This window comes from Lissotriton helveticus, chromosome 10 (assembly GCF_964261635.1).
Source record: "Lissotriton helveticus chromosome 10, aLisHel1.1, whole genome shotgun sequence".
Taxonomy (NCBI): Eukaryota; Metazoa; Chordata; class Amphibia; order Caudata; family Salamandridae; genus Lissotriton; species Lissotriton helveticus.
Genome location: NC_136071.1, coordinates 935,881,373 through 935,906,695, shown reverse-complemented (window position 1 = coordinate 935,906,695; position 25,323 = coordinate 935,881,373). Strand labels below are relative to the sequence as shown.

The 25,323-nt window shown below is 41.4% G+C and overlaps 1 protein-coding gene across 1 annotated transcript in view; it reads right to left on the bottom strand.

The window, feature by feature from the left end:
• Positions 1–25,323, bottom strand: part of ABCB1 (ATP binding cassette subfamily B member 1) — a 562,371-nt gene that overhangs the window by 386,723 nt on the left and 150,325 nt on the right. Inside the window, exons 5-6 of the mRNA XM_078663595.1 lie at positions 13,813–13,855; positions 2,566–2,757 (exon numbers count right to left, since the gene is read on the bottom strand). Of these exons, the coding sequence (XP_078519721.1) occupies positions 2,566–2,757; positions 13,813–13,855 (235 nt within the window). The remainder of the gene's footprint in view (positions 1–2,565; positions 2,758–13,812; positions 13,856–25,323) is intronic.

Here is a 25,323-nt window from a genome sequence, read left to right as displayed (position 1 = left end):
TGTTTTACATATTGAAGAATGAGTAGATGTATAAGTGTCTGGACGAAGGATTTAGTAGGTGCATGACTGAATGTATGAGTGAGTGATTAAATGTGTCTCACTGAGTGCGTGGGTTAGTGACTAAACTGTCTTAATTTGTGCATCATTATGTCTGTTGTTCTGTAAACTGCTGCATGTGTTGATCAGTAGCTATATGATTAACTATATGGGTTATTGATTGATTGTCCAAGTATTTGTATAGGAGACTGAGTGTGTGTGTTGCTGGCTGGGAGGTGTGTGACTCTGTGCAGATCAATGTGTACTTGTATCAATGATTGTATAAGAAAGTAAGTATGTGTTAGTATATGTTTGAAAATGTAAGGTGCTCTATGTTTAACTGTATAGACAAGAAAATGGAAGTGTGATTGATTCTTTACAGGACTGACTAGGTGTGTGAGTAACTCCATGGATGAGTGGCAGAGTGTAAGTGTCTGTATAGGTGTATGAGTGCATATGATAGTGTTGTAAAGATGAGTGATTGTATGTATGAATGATTGTATGGGTGAATGAGTGAATGTGTGTGTAGACGTAGGAATCAGTGAGTACGTATGTAGTAACTAGTATTGGTGTGTCAATGGTTTCAAAAATTATACTCTGTATTTAACACTGGGTGAAACAGAGGTTATATTAAAACGTGAGGAGATGCATTGTATTGTCACATGAATGATATCATCAGTGATGTGGTCATTGATGTCAAATGAGATGTCATCAGTGATCTCATCAGTGATGTCATTTGAGATGTCATCAGTGATGTCATCAGTGATGTCACTGACCATGTCATGAATGATGTAATATGTGACATGATCAGCAGTGGATTGCGGGTGCGCGATATATAGTTAGTGCAACTAACTATATATGGAATTTCAATGGTTTTGTGTGAGTAAAATAAGGTTTTTTAAATGCTAATTCCTAACTATATATGGTGTATAACCTATGGTTTTTTCAGTGAATATATATATATATATATATATATATATATATAGAGAGAGAGAGAGAGAGAGAGAGAGGTAAAACAGCATCATTACAACATCTACAACAGCAACAAAAAATACATTGATGCTGTTGCCTCGAATCCAATTTTCACTCTCAAAGGGCTTGCTTTATGGAATGCTAGTTTACAACTGTGTTTTCTATCAGCATCTGATTTGTAGAGTGAATTATGTCAGTTCCAATCACTGGGTGCCCCGAAACGAGTGGCTGCCGACGACATAGATGACAAGTAGCAAGTTAGGGATGGGGGATGTCTTCCAAAGCAGCTTACCTGCATCACATTCTGGGGGTTTGATAATCAGTCCGACCTAGTTTCAGCAACTCCACAGACCTCATTGACATACAGCCAACTTCTTGCCAAATATTAAAAGAATTAAAGAAATCCTTATAGATGGCTAAAAATGACTCATTGTGTTAATAATGCTACTTCGAATTCTACCAAGGCAGACTCATCCTTCCATCCTTTCGAGGTCAGCAAATTGAATACAATTACATAGCGTATTAAGAACATATATTAATTACAGTGCTTTAAAATGGCGAGGGTACATTGAAGTTATTTTTATAACTAAACCCCCCAATGGATAGTAAATCGCAGAAAAATAAAAACCATATTAGCCACATTAATCACATACTTAGAAATTGAAAATTATATGGGTGACGTAGGTACACTAAACAACCTCTGCAGGGCTATTATTCATACAAACAGACAAGGAAATACAGAGGAAAAAGGTAGGAATGCAACTCTTATATAGGCAGATACTGACACAAACACTGGTAAACACAATAGTGCTGGCCCTTTACATCTGGAAGTGCTTCTTTATTGATTGACAAGTGTGGATGTGTGAATGTGAGAATCAGTCAAGCAGTAAATGAATGAATGAATGCATTACTGAGTGGACGGATACATCTGTCCATCACCTCACTTCTAGGATTCTGAATGGCCATTAAGACCTGGCTGATCGAAGCCTCTGGGGCCTGTAAGCGCCTGGATACCCTACCAGGTGATTAGCTGGGCTTTATAAATCCTTATTGATTGATGGTTTAGTGATTGAGTAGAGGAAAGAATGATTGAGTGCATGGATGATGGGTTAAGAGGGCATTGGTGGATGAACTTTTGCACAAATACATAATTGGACAGCTGAATGAATAAACAAGTGAGTGATAGATACAAGTCTGACAAAACGAGTGCAGAGATGACTAAATATTGTGACTACGGAGTGTGTACAAGGCTGAGTCTAGGATATTTTAGTTGGCCACAGTCCTGCGGGTGCGGGTGCCCCCCTTACGCAGTTCACACGCTGATCCATCCACATGCAGCTTCATTGATACATGTGCCAAGTTGATAGCTGCTGGAATTGTGGCGATGTACAAAGTTATTAGATACAGGCGACTACATTTGTACATTATCAATCAGGGGAATAAGTCTGATTTATATTAGTAAACCAACATTCAGAAGTTAAAAAAAAAAAAATACAACCAAAAGCAAGTTCATGTGGAATATAAATACACTTGGACACAGGTAATCTTTATACGTACTCTGTGAGACGAGTATTCAGTTCTCCTGCATCATTCACATCAAACCACCCTATTTCCTGCCGTAATACTGCATGGAAAAATTGTCGCCTGATTTTCCGGATTTGCCGGCCGGCAGCCAATGTCCAAAATGAAATCTGAATATATGCAGCAACAAGAACTGCAGCTCCTAATCCAGAATAAATTATTGCAAATCTGTAAAAAGAAAATATGATGTAAAATACGGTTTGACAACAATTTGTCCACACTACACAACAAAATTATAAATGTTCAGACAGGACTTACAGTTCTTTTTTAAAATTTCAAAGTATCTCATTAATTTTAGAGAAAAGGCATACAATCAGACGATATTGCAATACAATCAAAGGGTATGAAAGTGCAGATTGCACACATTGCCATTGGCTTACGTACAGTAGTGGTGAAGTGAGGATGATCATTGAATATATGAGAACAAATCAGGCCCAGAAGGACTACAATTCTAAACAGTACCTGCAGTATAACTAGAAGGCTATGTGAGCTTTAGGCACAAAATGTATTGTAACTTGTATGAATGGGATTTAATACGAAAATTCAGTTTCAAGGAATATCGCATCATGTGTATCGCCTACAGGATTTATACTTCTGTTATGTATGGCTCTCATAGAGTGCCTCTATAGCTTATTTCACTTTCTAAATCTCATAACCCACTGATGACAAAAATCGTAACCTACTGTTGTGATGTCAATAGTGCCTTCCAGGCCAGACTGACAGGTCTCCCTACGATGCTGTCAGTCCAGCGCAGCACTGCTTGTTTGCTGTGAGTGAAAGCACAACTGCAGGAGGGGAAAGGAAGGTAGGGAAGCTATGGGGGTTGTTTAAGGATGGCAGGTAAGTTTTTTTGTTTTTTACCTTTGGGATAGGATACATACTAGAGGCCATGTTGTGTATGGCTCTCCCATTACCCCCTGCCACTGTGCAGCAGATGCAGGCATGGGCAGACGATTTGCGGAAATGCATAACATGAAATTATAGATGGGTAAAAAGTGAGTTACAGTCTGTATTTCACCTTGGGCTTCTGAGTGACAATATAGACAATCAAGCTTCACTCTCATTGTCCATTTGATGTCATTTAGAACCCCTCGTCAAAAGCATCCCCATAATTCACACTTACACATCTATAGTTCTGTTTATCACATACTGTGACGAATGACAAGCTTCATAAAAGACAAAGAAAGAGCATTACTGGTAATCCGTATAAAATGGTGGTAAGGGTGAGGATTACTGGAAAAGGCAAATACTTCTTGTTCATGTGTAAAGTGTACTCATTACATTTGTAAAATATAAATTGTAAAATAGCTCATGATATTTAATATTTATCACTTTTTGTTTTGCTAATCACTCAAACTTTCAGCTCTCCTGGTATATAGATATATATGTAGATCAAAGTGAACTAGAAACCAATTCACTGAAAGGGGCTATAGTAAGGGAACCCTCGAACAAGCAAAGGATAAAGCCAAGAAAGTGTCACCAGAGTCCCTGCTCTTTGCTCAAGATAGAAAGCTAAAGAAAATAGGAAAGGAGAAAGAAAGGGATCCACCCAGAATAATCACAGGGTACAATACATATCATCCAAAAGTCAGACACATATTAACAAGGCTCTGGCACCTGATAAGAGCGATTTGACCATAGGGAAAATTGTCAGGGGGAAGCCAACATTAACATTTAGAAGAGCAAAACATATGTGTCAGGAACTAGTGGTGAGCAGTCCAGAGGTGTAAAGAACAGAAATGTGGTTACAATGCAGACCAGGATTATGGAAATGCCAAAAATGCAAGGAATGTGATTGTGGTATGAACAAAAAAGAAGTGTGCTCGCCGTTGTTAACATACCCCATGAAGATACGTCACAACTACACATGTAGAAGTCACTATGTTATGTATATGCTACAATGTCCCAGCCCTAAATTTTATGTAGGCAGTACGATACATATGGTTTATGTCCGAATACGGCAGCTGTTGAGGGCAATAAAAAATGAAGACAGGAGTTATCCAGTCGCCCGGCATGTGCATGAGCACCACGAAGGCAGGTGTGATGCGTATGCTACTTCGTCATTGATTCAGTACAGAAAAGTAGAAGGGGGGAGAGAGGGAGTTAAAATTAAGACAATTAGAAGCTATATATATTGTCTTGTTAAACACCAAAATCCCCTCAGGACTGAATGCAGACGAAGAGATGTATACACATATTTGATGGAGTAACAGGGTAGTGTTTTAAACGTTCTCTTTTATGGAAAAGACGAAATCAATTTTAGAGTAGGATGTGAAACTTGTATTTGTATGAATATGTATATTTTTTGCACATTCAGTATGCACTGATATTTATCACAATAAGCACTTTATTGCTTGTAGAAAGGGAGAGCAGTGGAAAAATTGGTGGAAGAAATACACTTGAAAAAACCTTCCAGGAGTGACTTCGATAGTAATGCACTTGCACTTTATGATGAACTTGTATGGAGGGTAGAATAGATGTTTACATTTTCATTACTATAACGTGATTTTATACATGCTATTTAATATGATTATGAATTCATAGTCTGTGTTAACTAGATGAAGGTATTGAGGTATGAAATGTTGTTTAACTTTTTTTAGTAAGCACTAGCACTTTGTTAGAGTCAAAAGCAATTGCACTTAATCACAGTTGGAAGCACGGAGGAATTAATTAAAAAAGAAAAAACGTATAAAAAGTAGTAAGCTAAAACAAGTAAATATGAGGAAAAGAATGAAGAAAAAGCAACAAGAAAAATGTTGATCTTACCACTATAGATGTATGTTTTCCATCTCTATGAAAAGGGTCTGAAGATCCTGCGTGCTGGGTAGTTTTAAACGCCAGTCATGTGACCGGCCTATGTTGCGAACAAGGTAGCTGAGACTGCCGGAATGCGTCATTGTATCATAGCTGCTTTTTGCTTTAGAATATATTTGAAGTAATGGAAATGAACCTTGGCAGTGTCGGTGCCTGTTTTTTAAAAATGGAACAGGAGTTTGAGTAAATATACGTATGTATATACGTACGTATGTATGTATATATATATATATATATATATATATATATATATAGTTAGGATTGTTTTCCATAGGGAAATCGCAACATTCTATTGGGAATAACTTTGGCGCCGGTTGAGGAATCTTCCTGAAATTTTCCTTAACTTTGCCTCGCGACGCTCCGGTCCTTCACTGAAAGTTTGGGGGGGATTCGTCAAGCGGGGGCCGAGATAAAAAGGGGGTCCCAAAACATGTTTTCCCCATGTTAATTTCCATAGGGCGGTCGAACTCACTTTTAGCCCGAACGGCTGAATGGGTTTCCACCAAACTTGGCAAAATAGTAGGGACTGGTAGCCCGATGTGCCTTTGCTATGTCTCAAGATATGTGCTCCAGTGGATTTTGAGTAATTTAGGTTCAAAAAAATATATATATCTATGGCAGCTTACCCGTGAGCTTACCCGTACGCTTACGGTACACGCACGTACGCGTACCGTATGCGTACCTCTAGTGCGCGAGCTGCATTCTGATTGGCTGCCAATGTCTGTCAACACTCCAAAACAGAAACTGTTGGCAGCCATCTTGTGCCTCGGTAGACTGAGGCACAGGAAAGCAGAAAAACAAATGTGTAGAACTCAAAAAGGGGGCAGGGTAGAAGCATCCTGACCCCCTAGGCCTGCTCAGGGGGTCCAACAAGGACCCCCAAGGCCCAAAAAAAAAAATATCACGGGGTACGCTTACGGTACGCGTACCCGTATGCGTACGGTGCGCGTACCTCATTTTTTTACAAGAAAAAAAAAAGATTTGGGGGCCTTGTAGAAACACTCTTACCCCCCTAGGGCTGTTCAGGTGGTCCCATACGGATATTAACATATATAAATGTTATCCGCTAATAGAATTAGCATTTAAAAAACCTTGCGAGTTCACTGAAAAAAACAAAGGTTTCAGGCCTTATATAGTTAGGAATTAGCATTTAAAAAACCTTTGAAATTCACTGAAAAAACCATAGGTTTCACACCAGTTATAGTTAGGAATTAGCATTTAAAAAACCTATGAAATTCTCTGAAAAAACCATAGGTTTCACACCAGTTATAGTTAGGAATTAGCATTTAAAAAAAACCTATTAAATTCACTGAGAAAACCATAGGTTTGACACCAGTTATAGTTAGCTGAACATTTTACTCATACACACACACACCCCACACACATACCCCCACATACACACACCCCACACCCACCCTTCCCACACATACCCCCCACACATACCTCACACACCCACACCTCCACCCACACCCAAACACCCCACACACCCACACACACACCTTACACACCTTACACACCCACACCCCCACCTACACTCACACACCCCACACACCCCTACCCACACACACCTCATTCCCCCCACACACACACACCTCACAGACACACCCCACACATCCCCCACACACACCTCACCCCTCCCCCACACACACACACCTCTGAAACACACCCCCCACACACACACACACCACACACACACCTCACACACACACACACACACTCCTCACACACACACACCCCCCCACACACACACCCCACACACACACCCACACATCCTACACACACACACCCCACACACATACCCCCTACACACCCCCCCACCCCCCCCACACCACACACACACACACACTCATTATTTTTTTAAATATTTTTGAGGGGGTGCCCCACACACATACCCCCACACACACACACACCCTCCACACACCCCCCCCCACACATACCTCATACACCCACACCTCCACCCACACCCAAACACCCCACACACCCACACCCACACCTTACACACCCACACCCCCACGTACACCCACACACCCCACACAACCCCACCCACACACACCTCACTCCCCCCACACACACACACACACCTCACAGAGACACCCCACACATCCCCCACACACACCTCACCCTTCCCCCACACACACACACCTCTGATACACATCCCACACACACACACACACACACACCACACACACACCACACACACACACACACACACACTCCTCACCCACACCCACACACACACACACCCACACACACACACCCACACACACACCCCACACACACACCCACACATCCTACACACACTCACCCCACACACATACTCCCCACACACACACCCCACACCCCCCACACACACACCACACACACACACACACTCATTATTTTTTTTTTGAGGGGGTGCCCCACACACATACCCCTCCCCACCCCCCACACACACCCCCCACACATACCTCATACACCCACACCTCCACCCACACCCAAACACCCCACACACCCACACCCACACACACACCTTATACACCCCCACCCACACACACCTCACTCCCCCCCACACACACACACCTCACAGACACACCCCACACATCCCCCACACACACCTCACCCCCCCCACACACACACCTCTGACACACACCCCACACACATACACACTCACACACACACACACCACACACACCTCACACACACACACACACACACCACACCCCCACACACACCCACACACACACCCCCACACACACACCCACACACACCCCACACACACCCACACATCCTACACACACACACCCCTCACACATACCCCCCACACACACACCTCACACCCACCCCCCACCCCCCCACACACCACACACACACACACTCATTATTATTTTTTTCTTTTTTTGAGGGGGTGCGCGCTCCGGTGCACGTATCGGTACGCGTACCCTGGAGAAAAAAAGAAAGACAGAGTTTTAAAAAAATGTAGCATTTTTATATAAATTGGAGGTAGTTCTGAAAAGAACAGTTTCTTTTTGTTGTTTTATATTTTTTTATTGTTTTTTTGTAACCCGCGACTTTTAAAAAAAATATATATATATATATATATTTTATTTTGCCTTGGGGGTCCTTGTGGGACCCCCTGAGCAGGCCTAGGGGGTCAGGGTGTTTCTACTCTGGCCCCTTTGCAAGTTTAACACCTTTGTTTCACTGCTTTCTTGTGCCTTGGTTGTAACAAGGCACAAGATGGCTGCCAGGGACCCCCAGTATGCAAGGGGAATTAGTTCCCCCTGTTCAAGCATGCACGGGGGCTGCGTTGCAGAGAGGTGTAAAAAAGGGTGTGGCCTCATTACACCTCTATGCAATGCAGCCATCTGGCGCATACTGGAGGCTCCAGGTGGGCTAGTTGGCCCCCCGGGACCCCCATTATGCAAGGGGAACTAGTTCCCTCTCTGCAAACGCGCCAGGCGGCTGCGTTGCAGAGAGGTGTAACAAGGGGCATAGCCTCATTACACCTCTGCAATGCAGCCCCCTGGCGCATACTGGAGGTTCCAGGTGGGCTAGTTGGCCCCCAGGGGCCCCCAGTATGTAAGGTGAATGAGTTCCCCCTCTTCAAACATGCACGGGGGCTGCGTTGCAGAGAGGCGTAAAAAGGGCCGTGGCTTAATTACACCTCTCTGCAATGCAGTCCCCTGGTGCATACTGGAGATTCCTGGTGGGCTTTCAGGTCTTATATAGTTAGGAATTAGCATTAAAAAAAACTTTGAAATTCACTGAAAAAAACATAGGTTTCAGGCCTTATATAGTTAGGAACTAGCATTTAAAAAACCTTTGAAATTCACTGAAAAAACCATAGGTTTCAGGCCTTATATAGTTAGGAATTAGCATTTAAAAAAACCTTGCAAATTCACTGAAAAAACCATAGGTTTCAGGTCTTAGATAGTTAGGAATTAGCATTTAAAAAACCTTGCAAATTCACTGAAAAAACCATAGGTTTCAGGCCTTATATAGTTAAGAATTAGCATTTAAAAAACCTTGCAAATTCACTGAAAAAAACATAGGTTTCAGGCCTTATATAGTTAGGAATTAGGCATAAGAAAGCAGAAAAACAAACGTGTAGAACACAAAAAGGGGGCAGGGTAGAAACACCTTGACCCCCTAGGGCTGCTCAGGTGGTCCCACTAGGATATTATTATATTTAAACGTTATCCGCTAATAGAATTAGCATTTAAAAAACCTTGGAAATTCACTGAAAAAAAACAGAGGTTTCAGGCCTTATATAGTTAGGAATTAGCATTTAAAAAACCTTTGAAATTCACTGAAAAAACCATAGGTTTCAGGCCTTATATAGTTAGGAATTAGCATATAAAAAACCTTGCAAATTCACTGAAAAAAACATAGGTTTCAGGCCTTATATAGTTAGGAATTAGCATTTAAAAAACCTTTGAAATTCACTGAAAAAACCATAGGTTTCAGGAGTTATATAGTTAGGAATTCGCTTTTACAAAACCTTTGAAATTCACTCAAAAAACTATAAGTTTTAGTGGTGTTATAGTTACCTGGACATTTTACTCATACAAAACCATTGAAATTGCTCCTATATAGTTAGTTGTACTAACTATATTTCGCGCACCCGCAATCCACTGCTGATGATGTCACATATTAGATCATTCATGACATGGTCAGTGACATCACTGATGACATCTCAAATGACATCACTGATGACATCACTGTTGACATCATCCACGTGACAATCACATACACCTTTTCATACACTATTACAATTTTTCATCACTCTTTGTAAAATACAGAGTATCATATTTAAATCCATTGTCACAGCAATACAAGTATATAAAAATCCACTCAGTGATTCATAGATGTATACACACATCTAATCCCTTACCTATGGATTCACTCATACATGCTGTCAATGAACAATAGAACACTATCAAAAATACTTATACATCTATATCGACATTAAACAACAGCACGCATCCTATTCACATATGAAGTCATCCTACTCACTTATGCAAACAATGGATCATACTTACATATTTACTTAGCAAAACACTTATACAAACACCACTTCTTCTATTCATTTAGATAGTAAGTCATACTTAGTGAATTATAAAATCATTATGACAAGTATACAGTTATCCATACAGTCACTCACACAATCATTGTGTCTTATGTATACTTATTTATATACAACAACTGACACATACACTGCCTTTTATTTTTCTAGTTTGTTGGACCTGTACCGTTGAGAAATATATTTGCTCATCACCACACCCATAAAGAGATTCCCTCACCCAATCTGTTAGAACATGTAGTTTTAACTTCATATATCTACTGAATCAACTATTCACACATCTTTGGACAGTCACACACCCCCCACCGAACCACACACACTTTCACACTCCCATACAAATACTCAGTTAACTAATCAATAACTAATATAGACTTTCACATAGCTAGTAACCAACTGTAGAATCAGTTTACACAACAACTGACAAAGTTATACAGATATTCACACAGTTTAGTCACTATCCACTATATTTAGTGAGACATTATAAATTGGTCAAGTAAATAGCCAATTACACTGCTACTAAATCCTCCATCCAAATATTTATTTATATATATCCACTCATTCTTCAATGCAAATTGCTATATATATAATACATATTTAAATAAAGAAGCAAACCACATTCACTGGATGATGTCATCAGTGATGTCATTTGAGATGTCATCAGTGATGTCACTAACCATGTCATGAATGATCTAATATGTGACATCATCAGCAGTGGATTGCGGGTGCGCAAAATATAGTTAGTACAACTAACTATATAGGAGCAATTTCAATGGTTTTGTATGAGTAAAATGTCCAGGTAACTATAACACCACTAAAACTTATAGTTTTTTGAGTGAATTTCAAAGGTTTTGTAAAAGCTAATTCCTAACTATAAAACTCCTGAAACCTATGGTTTTTTCAGTGAAAATATATATATATATATATATATATATATATATATATATATATATATATATATATATATATATATATATATATACGGGAGAAGACCTTCCTGACGAAAGGACCAAAGGACACAACGGGGGTACCAGGTAACCTTTTAATTAGCGCAGGTTTACAGCATAATGCATTTCGGCATTTTTATCTTGCCTTCCTCAGATGCCTTTTCTGCCTTGGGTTACTTCAGCTCCCTCTTTCAAATGTTTTGCGGAGTTCCAAAATGGTTGGAGTGTTCCCGGCCCCGCCTTTATTGGTTTCAGCTGTTGATCAGTGCTGACGGACTCGGTCTTCCAGCATGCAATGCAGCTGTAATCCAAAAAGCGGAGTAGCGCTTCAATGCGCCCTGTTAGGCCTAGTCGAAGGGGGAGAAGGCTGAATTTGTGCCACCAAAGTCCCGGAATTGAAGATGCAAAAGGTCACCTCAGGTCCCCAACGCCTCAACCCCCAGAGCAGTTCAAGACCGGGCCGTGACGATGCGATACCGTGATCCAGCGTCCCCGTGACTCACGGACTGCGAGTTGCAGCAGCTCCTGTCCGTGGTACTCCTGAGGTGGGCCAGCAAGCTACCAATCCCTTGGTGCTTCTTTACCATGTTGCCATGTTGCCTTTACTTGTTGCCGGCCGCTTTTTGAGATGGGTCCAACTATACAATTTTAACTTTAATCATATATATATATATATGATTAAAGTTAAAATTGTATAGTTTGGTGAAAAGATGAGTTAAAACATACCATTTTAACCGAACAACAAAATCACAGAAATTCACCAGTTATAGTTATCCCAAGTAAAAATAACTTGTAACCCACAGTAATAATAACAAATGCGCACCTGCAATACACATTGTTGTCATCAATGAAGTCATTTCAGATGTTGCAGTGATGTTAATAACGATGGCATAGAAAATGTCACGACTGAGGGAATATGGAAAGTAATTGAAATTCATACCTACATCAATTTAATCCGTGTTTTTTCAATGAATCGTAAGGTAAAGTAGGACGTCCATCGCTGTGCGGATATATTTACAATTCCTAACTACAACGTCAACCTAACTTTCGTTTTTTTCAATGAATTGCAGAGTTTTGCAATGTGAAGTAATATGTCCATAGCTGTGCACAGTTGGCACTGGGACCCCCTACTGGCACCCAATATTCCGTAGGCCTTGTACCTCCTGTTTCGTCTACGGCCAGGCCCTGCACCCAAATCCCCACAGGTGCAAATGGCTGAGTATGTGATGCTACAATATAAAGGGTGTAATTTTAAGTAAGGCAAACTTACTGACTTTGTCAAATATAAAAGGTGGACCTATTGGCAGTATGAAGGTGGCCGCATATTACCATATATAAAGCAAACCTACTATCTTTGTCAAAATGTCAGCAATAGTTCTAATCAAGTATACATTATATAAATTCATACAATACAAAGTTTAATACAAGGGATTGTCATTGTTATATTCAAATGAAGTCTTATTAAAAACACACGTAAAACATGTCCTCAAGTCTTTTTTCTAACACTTTTCAGGCCATAAAGTGCAGCCACAAAACCCACCTCAAGGGGCTCTGCACTCTGGCTGAAAACATACAGCTCCAGCTCGCAGTGCTTTAAAAAATATGTAAATATTTGGTTTCAATGACCCAGGAGCTTACTTTCTTTTTTTTTATGTTGCTGGGGAGCTACTGCACTACGAAATGGTTGGTGGTGCCCGAGCCCCTTCTAAAAACTGTATTTAAAAAAAGCTCTAGAGCATTATGAGATGCTTCTTGCTAGAAGCAGTGAATCATATTCTGTGGCTCAGACTGCATATTTATTATGCCTCCCTTCCTGTTTCTTTTTTTGTGTGGCCTTTGCAACCCCTCCAACTCCCTGCAAGTGACCCCATTCTATGGGTCCATGCAGGAACCAGACACCTTTAAAAAAAAATTTAAACAGTGCTTTGCCCCAAGCTTACTCCACATCATTTTGATAGTGGGCCCATGGGGGGAGCCCTTGCAGCCGTGTCGGCTCCCCAGCAAACATCCATTCAGGGTGCAGCAGAAGCCGGCATTGCTCCCACCCGAAGGAGGCATGGTTTCTTTCTGCTGCTACCAGGTGGGAGCAATTCTATGTACACTGCCTGCAAGAGCACAGAGGTTTCGGTGCAGGGTATGGAGATTAGGTCCTGCATCCAGCCCTGCAAGGCCAAAGGTGCAGGGCAGAAGCCATGGGCCAGTAACTAATGTCACCGGCCCAAAGAGAATTTGGAGGCCGCTCGTAATGAAGGCCTTAGGGGCTTGAGCTGTAGCCGAGTCCAGAGCAGGTAGGCTCTATCCTTTCTTCATTTCCAAAATGAGCGGCACACACATTTCTTGAAACAGTTCTTTGTTGAACTGTAACCACTCATTACTGAGCTCAGTATGAATATTCCAAATTACCTTGTCATTTGTTCCTGCAGTGTTTCAGTCACATTGAGAAAGTCTATAGAAAAGAAAAGAAACAGGTTCAAATATATTGATGCATATCCAACAGCAGTTTTTTAAACATTTGAAAACCATGTTGATTTTGTTGCATTTAGGCACCTGGAAAAACCTATGCAGATATTTTGATCACATGTTTGTTGCACGTTTAAGGGAAGAAGTGCGAGAGAATCCAAAAACTGTAAACTGACTGATATATTTAACATTGAGTAAAATATTTTTTTTAAATATTAATTTCTTTATTTGAGAGTGTATGTCACCCGAGGGTATCAGAGTGATGTACAGTAAAGAACAGTATTCCACCCATAGTAGTAGTTACATGGATTCTAAAGTTACATACCATGATATGTACATGTGCCATCATCATAGAAGAACAAGTTACTTACCTTCAGTAAAGCTCTTTCTTGTAGAGACTATCTAGCTGCAGATTCCTTTTTTGTTTAATTTCGGAGAATTTTATTGAACATTTCCATCAACAAATGAGCAAGGGAGGAAAGAAGAACAGAACAATACAAAAGTTGCATATTGAAGAGCCAAAGACTGGTATAGAGGAGCCGGGTTGGTAGGCTGTTGCAGAATAATAATAATCATATATCAGAACCAAGATGGGACGCATCAAATCAAGACAGTATAAAATACAGCACTCTATAAATTACCAGACAGTAAAATGGGGAGATAGTAAGTTGAAGAATAATAAGAACCAGTAGGTGGATGAGTAAGTTATGATATATAGAGAAGAGCTGCTCAGCTAGAGAACAAAGTACATAGTTACAGATATATTGCAGTATATATTTCATTGCAGGTCAGTCAGACAGAGCAGAGATCGGGGACTTGGAGTCAGGCATAATTGAGGAGAACATAGCTTGCTTGTTCAGGGCAATTACAGACCTGAGACGATGAGCATCAAGGTATAGAAAGGACAACTCTGACATTAGGGCTTCAAGGAGATCTGGCAAAGTATTTGTCAAGGGATTTTTCAGACAGAGGTTTTACACAGTATCCATGGGAAGCCTCAGAGGGGAGCACTGTCTGCGGCTCTCAGGAAGAAGACTCAGTTTAACCAGAAGCAAAAAGTGGTGGCTGCTGTGTTTTTCCAGTTAGGGACTACTGTTTTACAGGCAGTGGTTAGAAGGATATCGAGCAGGAGGCTATCGCTAGGGGAATTGTTTTTAGGTCAAGGAATCCATTGATTAGGGATAGGAAATTATTTTCTAGCTGGACCCCACATAGGGTGTGTATGAAATTGAATACAGAATCTCAAAATGGAGATACCGCAATGCAGTAAAAGAGAAAGTGGGGGAGGTCACCTGTCAGATTGTTACAATTCCAGCAAGATGGGTTATCCCTGAGGGAGAGCTTGTGGAGTTGGGCCAGAGTCCAGAAAGTCCTGTGTGGTAGCCAGAATAGGGAGACATTATGTAAGAGACAACTGCCTTCCATTTTAGGTGCCAGGTTTCAAGATTGACAGACTCAGAGGGTCCAATTTGCCTGAAGTCTCAAGGACAGGTTAGTAGATTTCGGTTTAAAGAGGTGATCGAACTTGGAAGCTTGGTGACCAGTCTTATTAAAGGTCAGGATAGATTTGAAAAGAGAGGGCTCACTTGATGGGAGACTGAGTTTGGATAGACAGACTTTAAGTTTAAGGAAGTCATAAAGAGCTAAGTCCAGTAGGTTGAAGTTAGTTTGTAATTCCCTCATAGAGAGTGGAGACTGTGGAAATCCAAGCTCTTTCAAGAAATGAATGCCCTTAGAGGCCCAGTGCGTGTCACGTACAGGGTGCTGATGACCGCTGACCACTCTTCGGAAGGGCCGAATTGAAGGGAATACTGGCAGAGGGTCGTCTTCATCTATCAGAGGTTGCAGGCGGGCTGGCGGGACAGAGAACCCGGCTGTTTCTACGCCCCGTAGATAAGAGGAACTACTGTACCCAGAAGCCTGTGCATCGCATCGCACGTGCACAGGAAATGAGGCTGTTTAGCATCCCAGAAGGCTATGTAAGCGGCACTGAAGGAGGAAACGCTGCAGATTATCCTGTGAGGGTCGACTGTGCCAGGACAGAGGAATCCAGACTTCTTGTAGTACCCGGTGGGGTAAAGGTGTCTCAGACACCCCCATTCCAATTTTCTATCACTCTGAGCTTGGTGGCTGACACGCCGCCTTTATGATTTACTGACAAATCTTCAGTTTGTTTCATTGTTCAGGAACCAGTTCTTGTTTCAGGCTGGTGTAAGGTCAAAGTATTTGTTTTTCTGGAGAAATTATCAACAGCAGATACTTGACACTCCATATATACCAGGTGCTATATTATCCACTCATCAAAGGCTATAACCGTACTTTAAAAGATTTACAGCCTGCAATACCTGTTTGTACGGTGTGTTATATAAACGCATTTCATTTGGAAAGGTATGCAGGTTGCTCAGCTAACAGTCATATGTATGTTCAATGTTCTGAGTTTTTCGTTCGTGTTCTAGCAGGGGGACAGTGAGAGGTTGCTGAATTAAGCCTTATTCTTCCTCCCTTGTGAAGCTCAAACACACACCACTATTGGTGAGTACTATCACTTGCAAACAGAAGCGTTTCTGGTTTAGAGGTATTTACTAGACATTGCATAATATTATGTTTCTATTCGCAGTTACTAATGACTGAGTGTTGGGATCTCCTATTAAGTCTCATTAGAATCTCTCTAAATCCATGTTCCCTGCGTGGAACACAGAACGTGGGGAGTCTGGCCTTTGCTGCCCGGGAGCTGTCAGGACTGGTCACAAATAAATGAGGTACCCACTTACTTGTGGTCTGTTCCTCTTTTCATTGGCGACAAGTTGGCCAATCCTGCTCTCCTGTTCCCGCGTCGATTCCTGGTGATCCTGGCGCCCTACCTGCTGTGTCCCGACTTTATTTTCTTCTGGATCACGTTCGATGCTGTTTGCCTGTTGGTGATTCGTCTTGGCAACCCCGTAGAGCCTGCAGTGCCACTTCTGCCTTCTTCTGTAACGTCGCAGCGTCACGTAGCCTTGCCTGTCCCTGCCTGACCTGCCGCACGTAACGCGAGGACGTTGCGTGCGGCCATTTTGAAAACACTTGCTGGCAAGTTTAAGTTGTCATAACAACGCTACGCATTGGACTTTAACGCTGATGTGCACAGCTCAATTCTTCAATGCGCTCAGCTCTTTGTATTGTCTCCTTCGCTGACGTGCACAGCAGTTCAGTTTAATTCATTAGTGTTGATGCGCTCATGGCACAGCTACTCAAGTTAATCATGTATGTTGATCTTAACGCTGATGCGCACAGCTTTATTCTCCATTGTGCTCAGTTTCTGTATTGTTTCTTTTGCTGATGCGCACAGCAGTACAGTTAATTCATGAGTGTCTGCACTTACGGCATAGTAATTCAGTTTAATTTATGGATGTTGGGTACTCTATGCATCATAATTTTACGCTGATGAGCACAGCATATATATTTTTATTTTTAATGGGCTCAGCTTTACTTACTCCGCTGATGCACACAGCAATTGGATTATACTTGTGAACATAGATCCACTCAGTTTGTGAACAGCCTTCAACAATAGTGTATTGTAATCTTCAACAGAGTGGGCAGCAACTCACCCACGTTTTGTGTGATTATGCATCATATAGCGGCCCCTCCACCATTTCTTCAGTCTCCTGGTTCTCCTCCCATGTTATGGCAACAGTGGAAGGACACCTTCGAAAGCTATTTAGAGGACACTGACGGTGACACGTTTACCACTAAAAAGAAAAAGCACTGCTTATGTATAATTTGGGTGTCGAGGTTAGAAGTATTGTGAAAACTTTAACCCTCGAAGTTATTAGCACTCGTAGTGGAGATGGGGATTCCTTACTTGTGGATGACTATGCATCTTTGATAAAAACTTTAGAGAAAAGGTTCAATCCTAAGAAGAACGTAGTACTTGAACGCCACAGGTTCTTACAACGTGCCCAGATCTCGGGTGAGTCCATTGATGATTTCGTCTCTGCCCTCAGGACCTTATCCCTCACGTGTAATTACAGGGAATTCAGGGATGAGATTATACGTGATCAATTAATCGAACACACTTGCAACAAGAAAATTCAGGAGAAACTTTTGTCCTCTGATGACCCTGACCTGGAAACTGCAATCATCCTTGCTAAAAGTAGTGAGCATTCGCAATTTTGCATGAGGAAATGAGCAATCCGACTCGACCCATTGAGGTGAAACTTCTATGGTTAAAACACAACGTCAAAATCACTAAAGGTCCTCCTGATAATACTATGCGAAATTCTTTTACTTTACCCCCGTCCAAGATCAAATCTGAGAGAGCACAACTTTATTGTTTTCGCTGTGGTAGCAAGAATCATCTTGGTAATGCAAAGTACTGTTATGCTTTGAATCAAACGTGTCTCAGGTGTGGTACAAAAGGGCATCTAGCTTGTTTTTGCAAAGCTACAGCGTCCAATACAGCGTCCAACAAAGGAAATACCCAAGTTGTCAAGTCAATTGAAGAGGACTTTGTTGACTCTGGTGAAGATAATGATAATATGTTACTAATGTTGTCCTCATCAATTACACATTTTGATGGTGTTGTTGAAATTGCATCCATGGGTAGTTCACGCAAGAGGAAATCACCCTCATGTTCTATACGTGTGAATGTCAAGAATGTGAATTTTCTGGCTGATTCTGATTCTCCTTTCACTCTTGTCAACATCAAGGATCTTGGAGTATTAGGAGACATTCAGTTGCAACAGTCGGACATTACAATTTTTGCTTATGGGGGAAAAAGAGTGGAAGTTTTGGGCAAATTCGATGCCAGTTTGGAATTCGGTGGGGATATAGCCACTGGTCCAGTGTTCATTGTTAAGGATGGTGCAAATTATCTAGGATGGGAAGAACAAGCGGAACTTAGGATCATCTTTGATCCTAATCTTCCTGACATGGTTTTATCCAGGCGTGAAGCTTACAAGTTTTACTCTCTCCTTTCATCCTCCAATGTCTCAGACAATGTGGTAGTGAAACACTTGTCTGGGGATCAGTGGATGGATATGTGTCCTGAAGTTTTTTGTGACAAGCTTGGGAAACTAAAAGGCTTCCAACATCGCATTGTTTTAAAAGATGGTGCTAAAGCCATTGCACACAAGGTGCGTAAAGTACCCTTGAGTTTGCGTACTGAACTGAAAGAGGAGCTTGAACGCTTGTGTCGTATGGATGTCATTGAAGCCACTGAGGGATCTGAATGGTTGGCTCCCATAGTTCTTGCATGCAAGGCTGACAAGTCTCTGAGGGTGTGTGTGGACTAGCGCGATTTGAATGCCAATATTTGGATCGACCGTCAACCGTTGCCGAACATTAACGAAATGTTGGCGACACTTGACGGGGCCAAGTATTTCTCATCATTTGACATTTCTTCAGCTTATCACCAAGTTGATCTTTCTAAGGAGTCCAGACATCTTACCTCCTTTGTCACACCGGAGGGAGCATTTCGCTACAAACGCATGACTATTGGTCTGACATCGGCTTCCGCTGTGTTTCAACGTCTAATGGGCAACCTGTTTAAAAACACAGCGGGAGTCGTGTTCTTCCAGGATTACATATTAGTACATGCACGCACTGAGGCTGAACACGACAGCAGAGTCAAACTGGTTCTTGATACCGTAAAATCCTACGGGTTAACACTCAGGAAGGACAAGTGCAAATTTTTTTGGGAGGGGGTTCATTATTTAGGTCATCACATCTCCAATAAAGGGATTGAACTGAAGGTCAAAATTTTAGATGCTATCCAAAATGCTCCACCGCCTTCTAATAAGGATCAATTGCACTCCTTTCTAGGACTAGTAGAGTACTATGTGAAATTTATAGGAAACTTTGCAAATAAAACTTCCTGTTTGAGAGAACTGCTAAAAAAGAATGTTAAATGTTTATGGTGTGACAAATGTGCTTACCAATTTAGTATCTTAAAAAAGAAATTGTGCAAGCTCGTCCTTTGAAATTATTTAATATCAATGACAAATGCATTGTTTCCTCTGATGCCAGTAACATAGGTTTGGGCGCGGTTTTAAAGCAAAAAAGAACTGACGGTCGTGAGGACTTCAGTATTTTCAGAATTTCCTGTTGGGTAACGAGTTCATTCTCAGGACTGATCACAAACCGTTGGTGGATCTCTTCACCAAAAAGGGTGGAGGTCGCGCCACTCCAAGAATTGCTAAATGGCAGTACAGATTACAGGAATTCCATTATTGTTTACAATATGTACCTGGTATCAAAAACAACACTGCCGATTGTCTTTCTCGTCTACCTCTGGCAAATGATCTCTCTCTTCATTCTGATGATGATCTTGATGTGGTATGTGCTGTTGGAGCTGTAGTTGATGTCGTGAAAGGTGCGCTTTCGGAGCAAGAGTGGTTGCATGCCTTATCTGAAGATAAGGAAATTAAGATGGTTGCTGACTTTTTGGTTCTGGGATGGCCTGTAAATATTCATTTAACCCCTGAGTTAGTGCCTTTTAAAAGGATTTGTGATGAGTTGTCCTTGGTGGATGGTATTTTACGCAGAGGTGGTCTTTTGGTTGTTCCCAAGTGCATGCAGGCAAAGATTTTGAATCTCGCCCATGAAGGTCACCAGGGTATTCGTGCTATGAAACGCAGAATTCGTGAGGACTTTTGGTGACCAGGTGTGGATAGGTCCATTGAGCATTTTGATAGGGACTGTTGTGCATGCGTTCTCAGTGATGAGTCTCAGGTCACTCATCCATTTCCTATTGATCCTGTGCCTGTTAAGAATGTGCCTTGGTCTAAACTTGCTTTTGATGTTGCTGGTTCGTTTGGAATGTCTGGTGGTTCGCCTTTGTATAATTTGGTTTTAGGAAACTATGGGCCAGATGTAGGTAAATATCATTTACCGATTCTAAAATACCGAATTTTACCGATTCGGTATTTTAGAATCGGTAAATGCAGAGTAGGTGAACATTCTGTAAGTATTACCAAATCGGTACGATTCGGGATTTACCGAATCGGTATTTACTGATTCGGAAATTCCCATTCATTCAATGAAGGGGAAAATACCGAATCGGTAAATACCGTTTCGGTAAAAGGGGGAACACATTGAAGGGTAGCAGGGTGTCACTTTGACACCCTGTTGTACCCCTCAATAGTGCATGGGTGCACATGTGGCACACATACATGCCTAAGGGCATGTATGTCTGTCACATGTCAGTGTTTTGAATTGCAAAAAATTGCTTCTTTTAGGGTTTTCGATATTTACCACCAGGTTGTAGTTGGTGGTAAATAACGAATCCTAAAATGGGAAAAGCACTCAATTGAGTGCTCCCTACATTACGGATTCGGTAATTTACCGAATCGGTATGTTGAGAATTCGGTAATTTACCGAATCCTTAAGTTACCGATTCGGTAAAATACTGAATCCTACAATCATGCCACCTACATCTGAAAAGCCTAATACTGGTCGGTAACGGCCGAAATTCGGTAATTTCGGCCATTACTGAACGGTATTAGGCTACCTACAACTGGCCCCTATGTGTCTAAGTGGCCTGAAGTCAAATTTATTGAGAGTGTTAATTCGTCTTCTGTCCTTAGTTTTCTCAGGGAAGTGTCTCTTCGTGAGGGGTTTCCTGAGGAGTTGGTGACGGATAATGGAACCCAACTGGTAATGCGAGAAATGCAGGACTTTCTTAAGGAACATGGCAGTAAGCATGTTCTAACATCTCTTTACCATCCCCGCAGCAATGGCTTAGTTGAGCGCTTTAATCGCGTTATTAAGGACCACTTACAGTTGGCCTTGGTGAATGGTTTATCATGGCGTGTGGCTGTAGCGGATATGTTATGGGCTTTCCGAACTACTCCCATATAAGTACTGGGATATCTCCTTTTACATTAGGAAGAGTTGCTGGTTCCAAATTAAACAAGGATTGGATGTCCAGGAAAGTGATTGATCAATCTAAACTTGGTAGTGTTGTCGATGTCAGGACTGCGGTCCAGTCCAAATATGCCACTGTTTCTGAGAAAGTTTCTCCTGTGTGCGTGGGTGATTGGGTAAGAATCAAGAAGCCTGGATTCATTTGCAAGGGCGATTCTCGCTTTTCTGCTCCTGCAAGGGTCAAAGAAGTTAAAAAACGGGTGGTGGTGTTAGATAATGGCAAGGTGTGGAATAAGTGTGCCATTTCCATTGTTCCTTAATCCAAAATTGTGTATCTGGATGGGAAGATGGGTATCTGTGCTGACTAATCTTCTTGTGCCACTCTTGAATCATCTTCTCGTGCCAGTTGTTCTTCCTCTAATGCTATTCGTTCCAACAGGAGTGATCAGCCATTCTTTTCTGCCCACAAAAGATCTTCTTTTAGGATGAGATCTATGCCAGCTAAGTTTCAAGATTATGCCATGTATTGATATTTTTCTTGTTGTATTGATTTCTTCATTGCTTGTTTTCATCTTCTTTCTTTTCTTCATCTCTTGTGTTGGTTTTGTTTTTTTATTTCTCTCTCTTCTTTCATTCTTTTCTTTTTGGTTGTGAGAAGGGAGGTGTGTTGGGATCTCCTATTCAGTCTCATTAGAATCTCTCTACGTCCATGTTCCCTGCGTGGAACACAGAACGTGGGGAGTCTGGCAGTTGCTGCCTGGGAGCTGTCAGGACTGGTCACAAATAAATGAGGTACCAATTTACCTGTGATCTGTTCCTCTTTTCACTGAGCTATGCGTATATGCCACTTCTAAGCACTAGAAGACGAGGTGGCCATTGGAAGGTCTTTGATGAATACCAAATTGTCCTTCTAAAAATGCTGCTGCAAGAGCTTGTTATTTTGCTTTTCAAGTATAAAGGGGTAGAGTAACCATAGTGTGTTTCTTATATAAATGTACATTATGATGATGAGATGCACACCTTTTGTGTAATTCTTGTTTGTCAAAAGTTTATCCAAGAATGCGTGCATATCGGTAGGATGCCATGCCCAAACTGCACCTCAATTAACTGCACCTCAATTTAACAAAACGCTGAATGGGGCATCACTATGCTTATATAAATGTACCAGGTATTTTCAGAGCAGTGTTTCTATAACTCGCCTTTCTTCTTCATAAGTCTCCCTCCCCGTTATTCCCATCCTTTGCTTCCCCAGATTGACCCCCCTTAATCTTCCGTGGGTAATGGCAAATCAGAATTGAGGATATCAATAGGTGGACCAATTTGAGCAACAAACTGATCCTGAGAGGCCTCTGAGGGACACGTGACATTGTGGCCTAACGACTGGTACACCTTGGATTCTAACTTTAGGATTATTCCATAGGGAGATCATGTTAGATTTGGAGATTGGTATCTCAAGGAGCCTGTCAATTTTCGGAAGCATTAAAAATATATTTTCCAGAAGAAGGGTTTGGAGTGCTGGTTAATAGGGAGATAGGGTGGAGCTTGCCTAGTAGTTCTCTTTCAATTAATAACCAATTAATAACCGGCGACTGGGAGAACCAGAGGTAACCCTGTCTTGCGAGGAAAGCGGTTTGGTAGTTTCTTAAGTCCGCCAGGTTAACACCCCCAAGTTGAAGGGGTAGGCAAAGTTTTTTGACAGTGATTCTAGGGCGTTTATTTTGCCAGATGAACTTGTTTAGTAATCTATCCATCTTTTGGTGGAATTCATCCAATTGGGATAACGGCAAAAAAATTTGCAAGGTAAATGATTAAAGAGGTGATCATCATTTTGACTGCCTCTATACAACCCCACAATGTAAGGAATTTGAGATTACAGCTCTCTAGAAGAGAATCTATTTTCTTCAGCCTTAGGGCCTCCTTATGGTGTAGGGATTCTAATAAGACCAAGTTTAACTCCAGACCCAAGTATTTAATAACATTTAGTTTCCAGGATATGCCTGTATTCTTGAAGAGTGCACTGGAGCAGAGGTTATTCAGATCAAGAATTTCAGATTTGTCTTTATCACATTTATAATTTGAACCTCAGCATATTCTTCTATGGTCTGTAGCAAGGCTGGAATAGAATGTAAAGCCTTTTTGGACATTCTTAAAATATCGTCAGTGTAGGCAGCAAGTTTCACTTTGGAGTTATTAAAGGAGACACCATGAATGTGGGGGCTAGTTCTAATCTTGCGAAGTAAGGGTTCTTGGCTAGGCTGAATGTGGTTGAGGAACCTCTTTCTAGTTTGATCGCTGAGGAAAGTAGGCCCTCAGATCTCACTTTAGCAGACGGGCTGTTATAGAGAGCCATGATCATTTTAGTGAAGGATTTACCTGAGCTACATTTCAATAAGGACTCACGGATGAATGTCCAGGAGACCCTATCAAATGCTTTTTCAGTAACCGCTACTTTTTCGGTAGGAGCCGTCTTGGCCCTTTCAATGACGTGACATAGGAGACAGGTATTGTTATTTGATAACCTATTGTTTATGAAGCGCACCTGAAAGAAATCAATCAGTCGAGGGAGTGAGGATCTGAGCGTAGATCTTTGTGTCCAGGTTAATAAGCGAAATTGGTGTATAATTCTTTACCTGCGTCGGGTCTTTACCGTTTTTTGCGATTACAACTATAGTGGCTTTGTTAATAGTGCCAGAGATGGCTCAATAGTCAGCCAAATGTTGGTAGAGGGCTAAACGAGTTGGTTTGAGTAGATGAGTAAATGTTTTTAAAAAGATAGCTTAGTAGCCATCTGGGCCTAGGGCTTTATGGGCTTTCAAAGAGCATATTTCTGAGTCAAGCTCTTTAATTAAGATTGAGGTGCTAAGGGCCAGGTTCCCTTGATCAGAGACGGCGGGTAGGGAAATGCCACTGAGGTAGGCTGCACAGGAGGATGCAGGGATATTAGAATCATCTTTGTATAAGGATTGGTAGAAATCATTGAGAATTTCTAATATTTTTTGTGATCTAGTGTGGGTGACATTTGATTTATCTGTGAGAGAATCAATCCCTTTGCGGATACTATTTTTCCTGCTTTATGTGCCTTACAGAGTTGTAGGCTTTTATATTTGTTGACCCATAATCCCGCTCTCTTTCTCAGGATTCTGTTGTATTCATATTTTTTTGGGTGAGGGTGGAGAGGGTTTGGGGGTTAGAATCGGAGATGTGGGTGGTCTCCAGTTATTTAATGTCTTTTTCTAAGTCCATCAGGTCTTTATTATGATCCTTATTAATTTTGGATTGAATGTTTATGAGGGCATCTCTAACAGTAGCCTTCAGTGTGTCCCAAAAAGCGGAAGGGGAGGTCTCGGCAATTGGATTGTCTTCCAAGTAGTTTATTATGGTCTTTTCAATCACCTCCCTGGAGGCAGCGTCCTTGATTTATTCGTCATTGAATCTCCAAATCTTACTAGGGATACTCACATTTGCGCCGGTGAGGGACAGGGTTATAGCAGAATGGTCGGAGATTAGCCTCAACAGTATGTCTGTTTGATCGATTAGGAGAATATGGGGTTTAGAGATAGTCTATTCTGGAGTAAGTCTTGTGAGGAATGGAAAAAAGGTGTAGTCTCT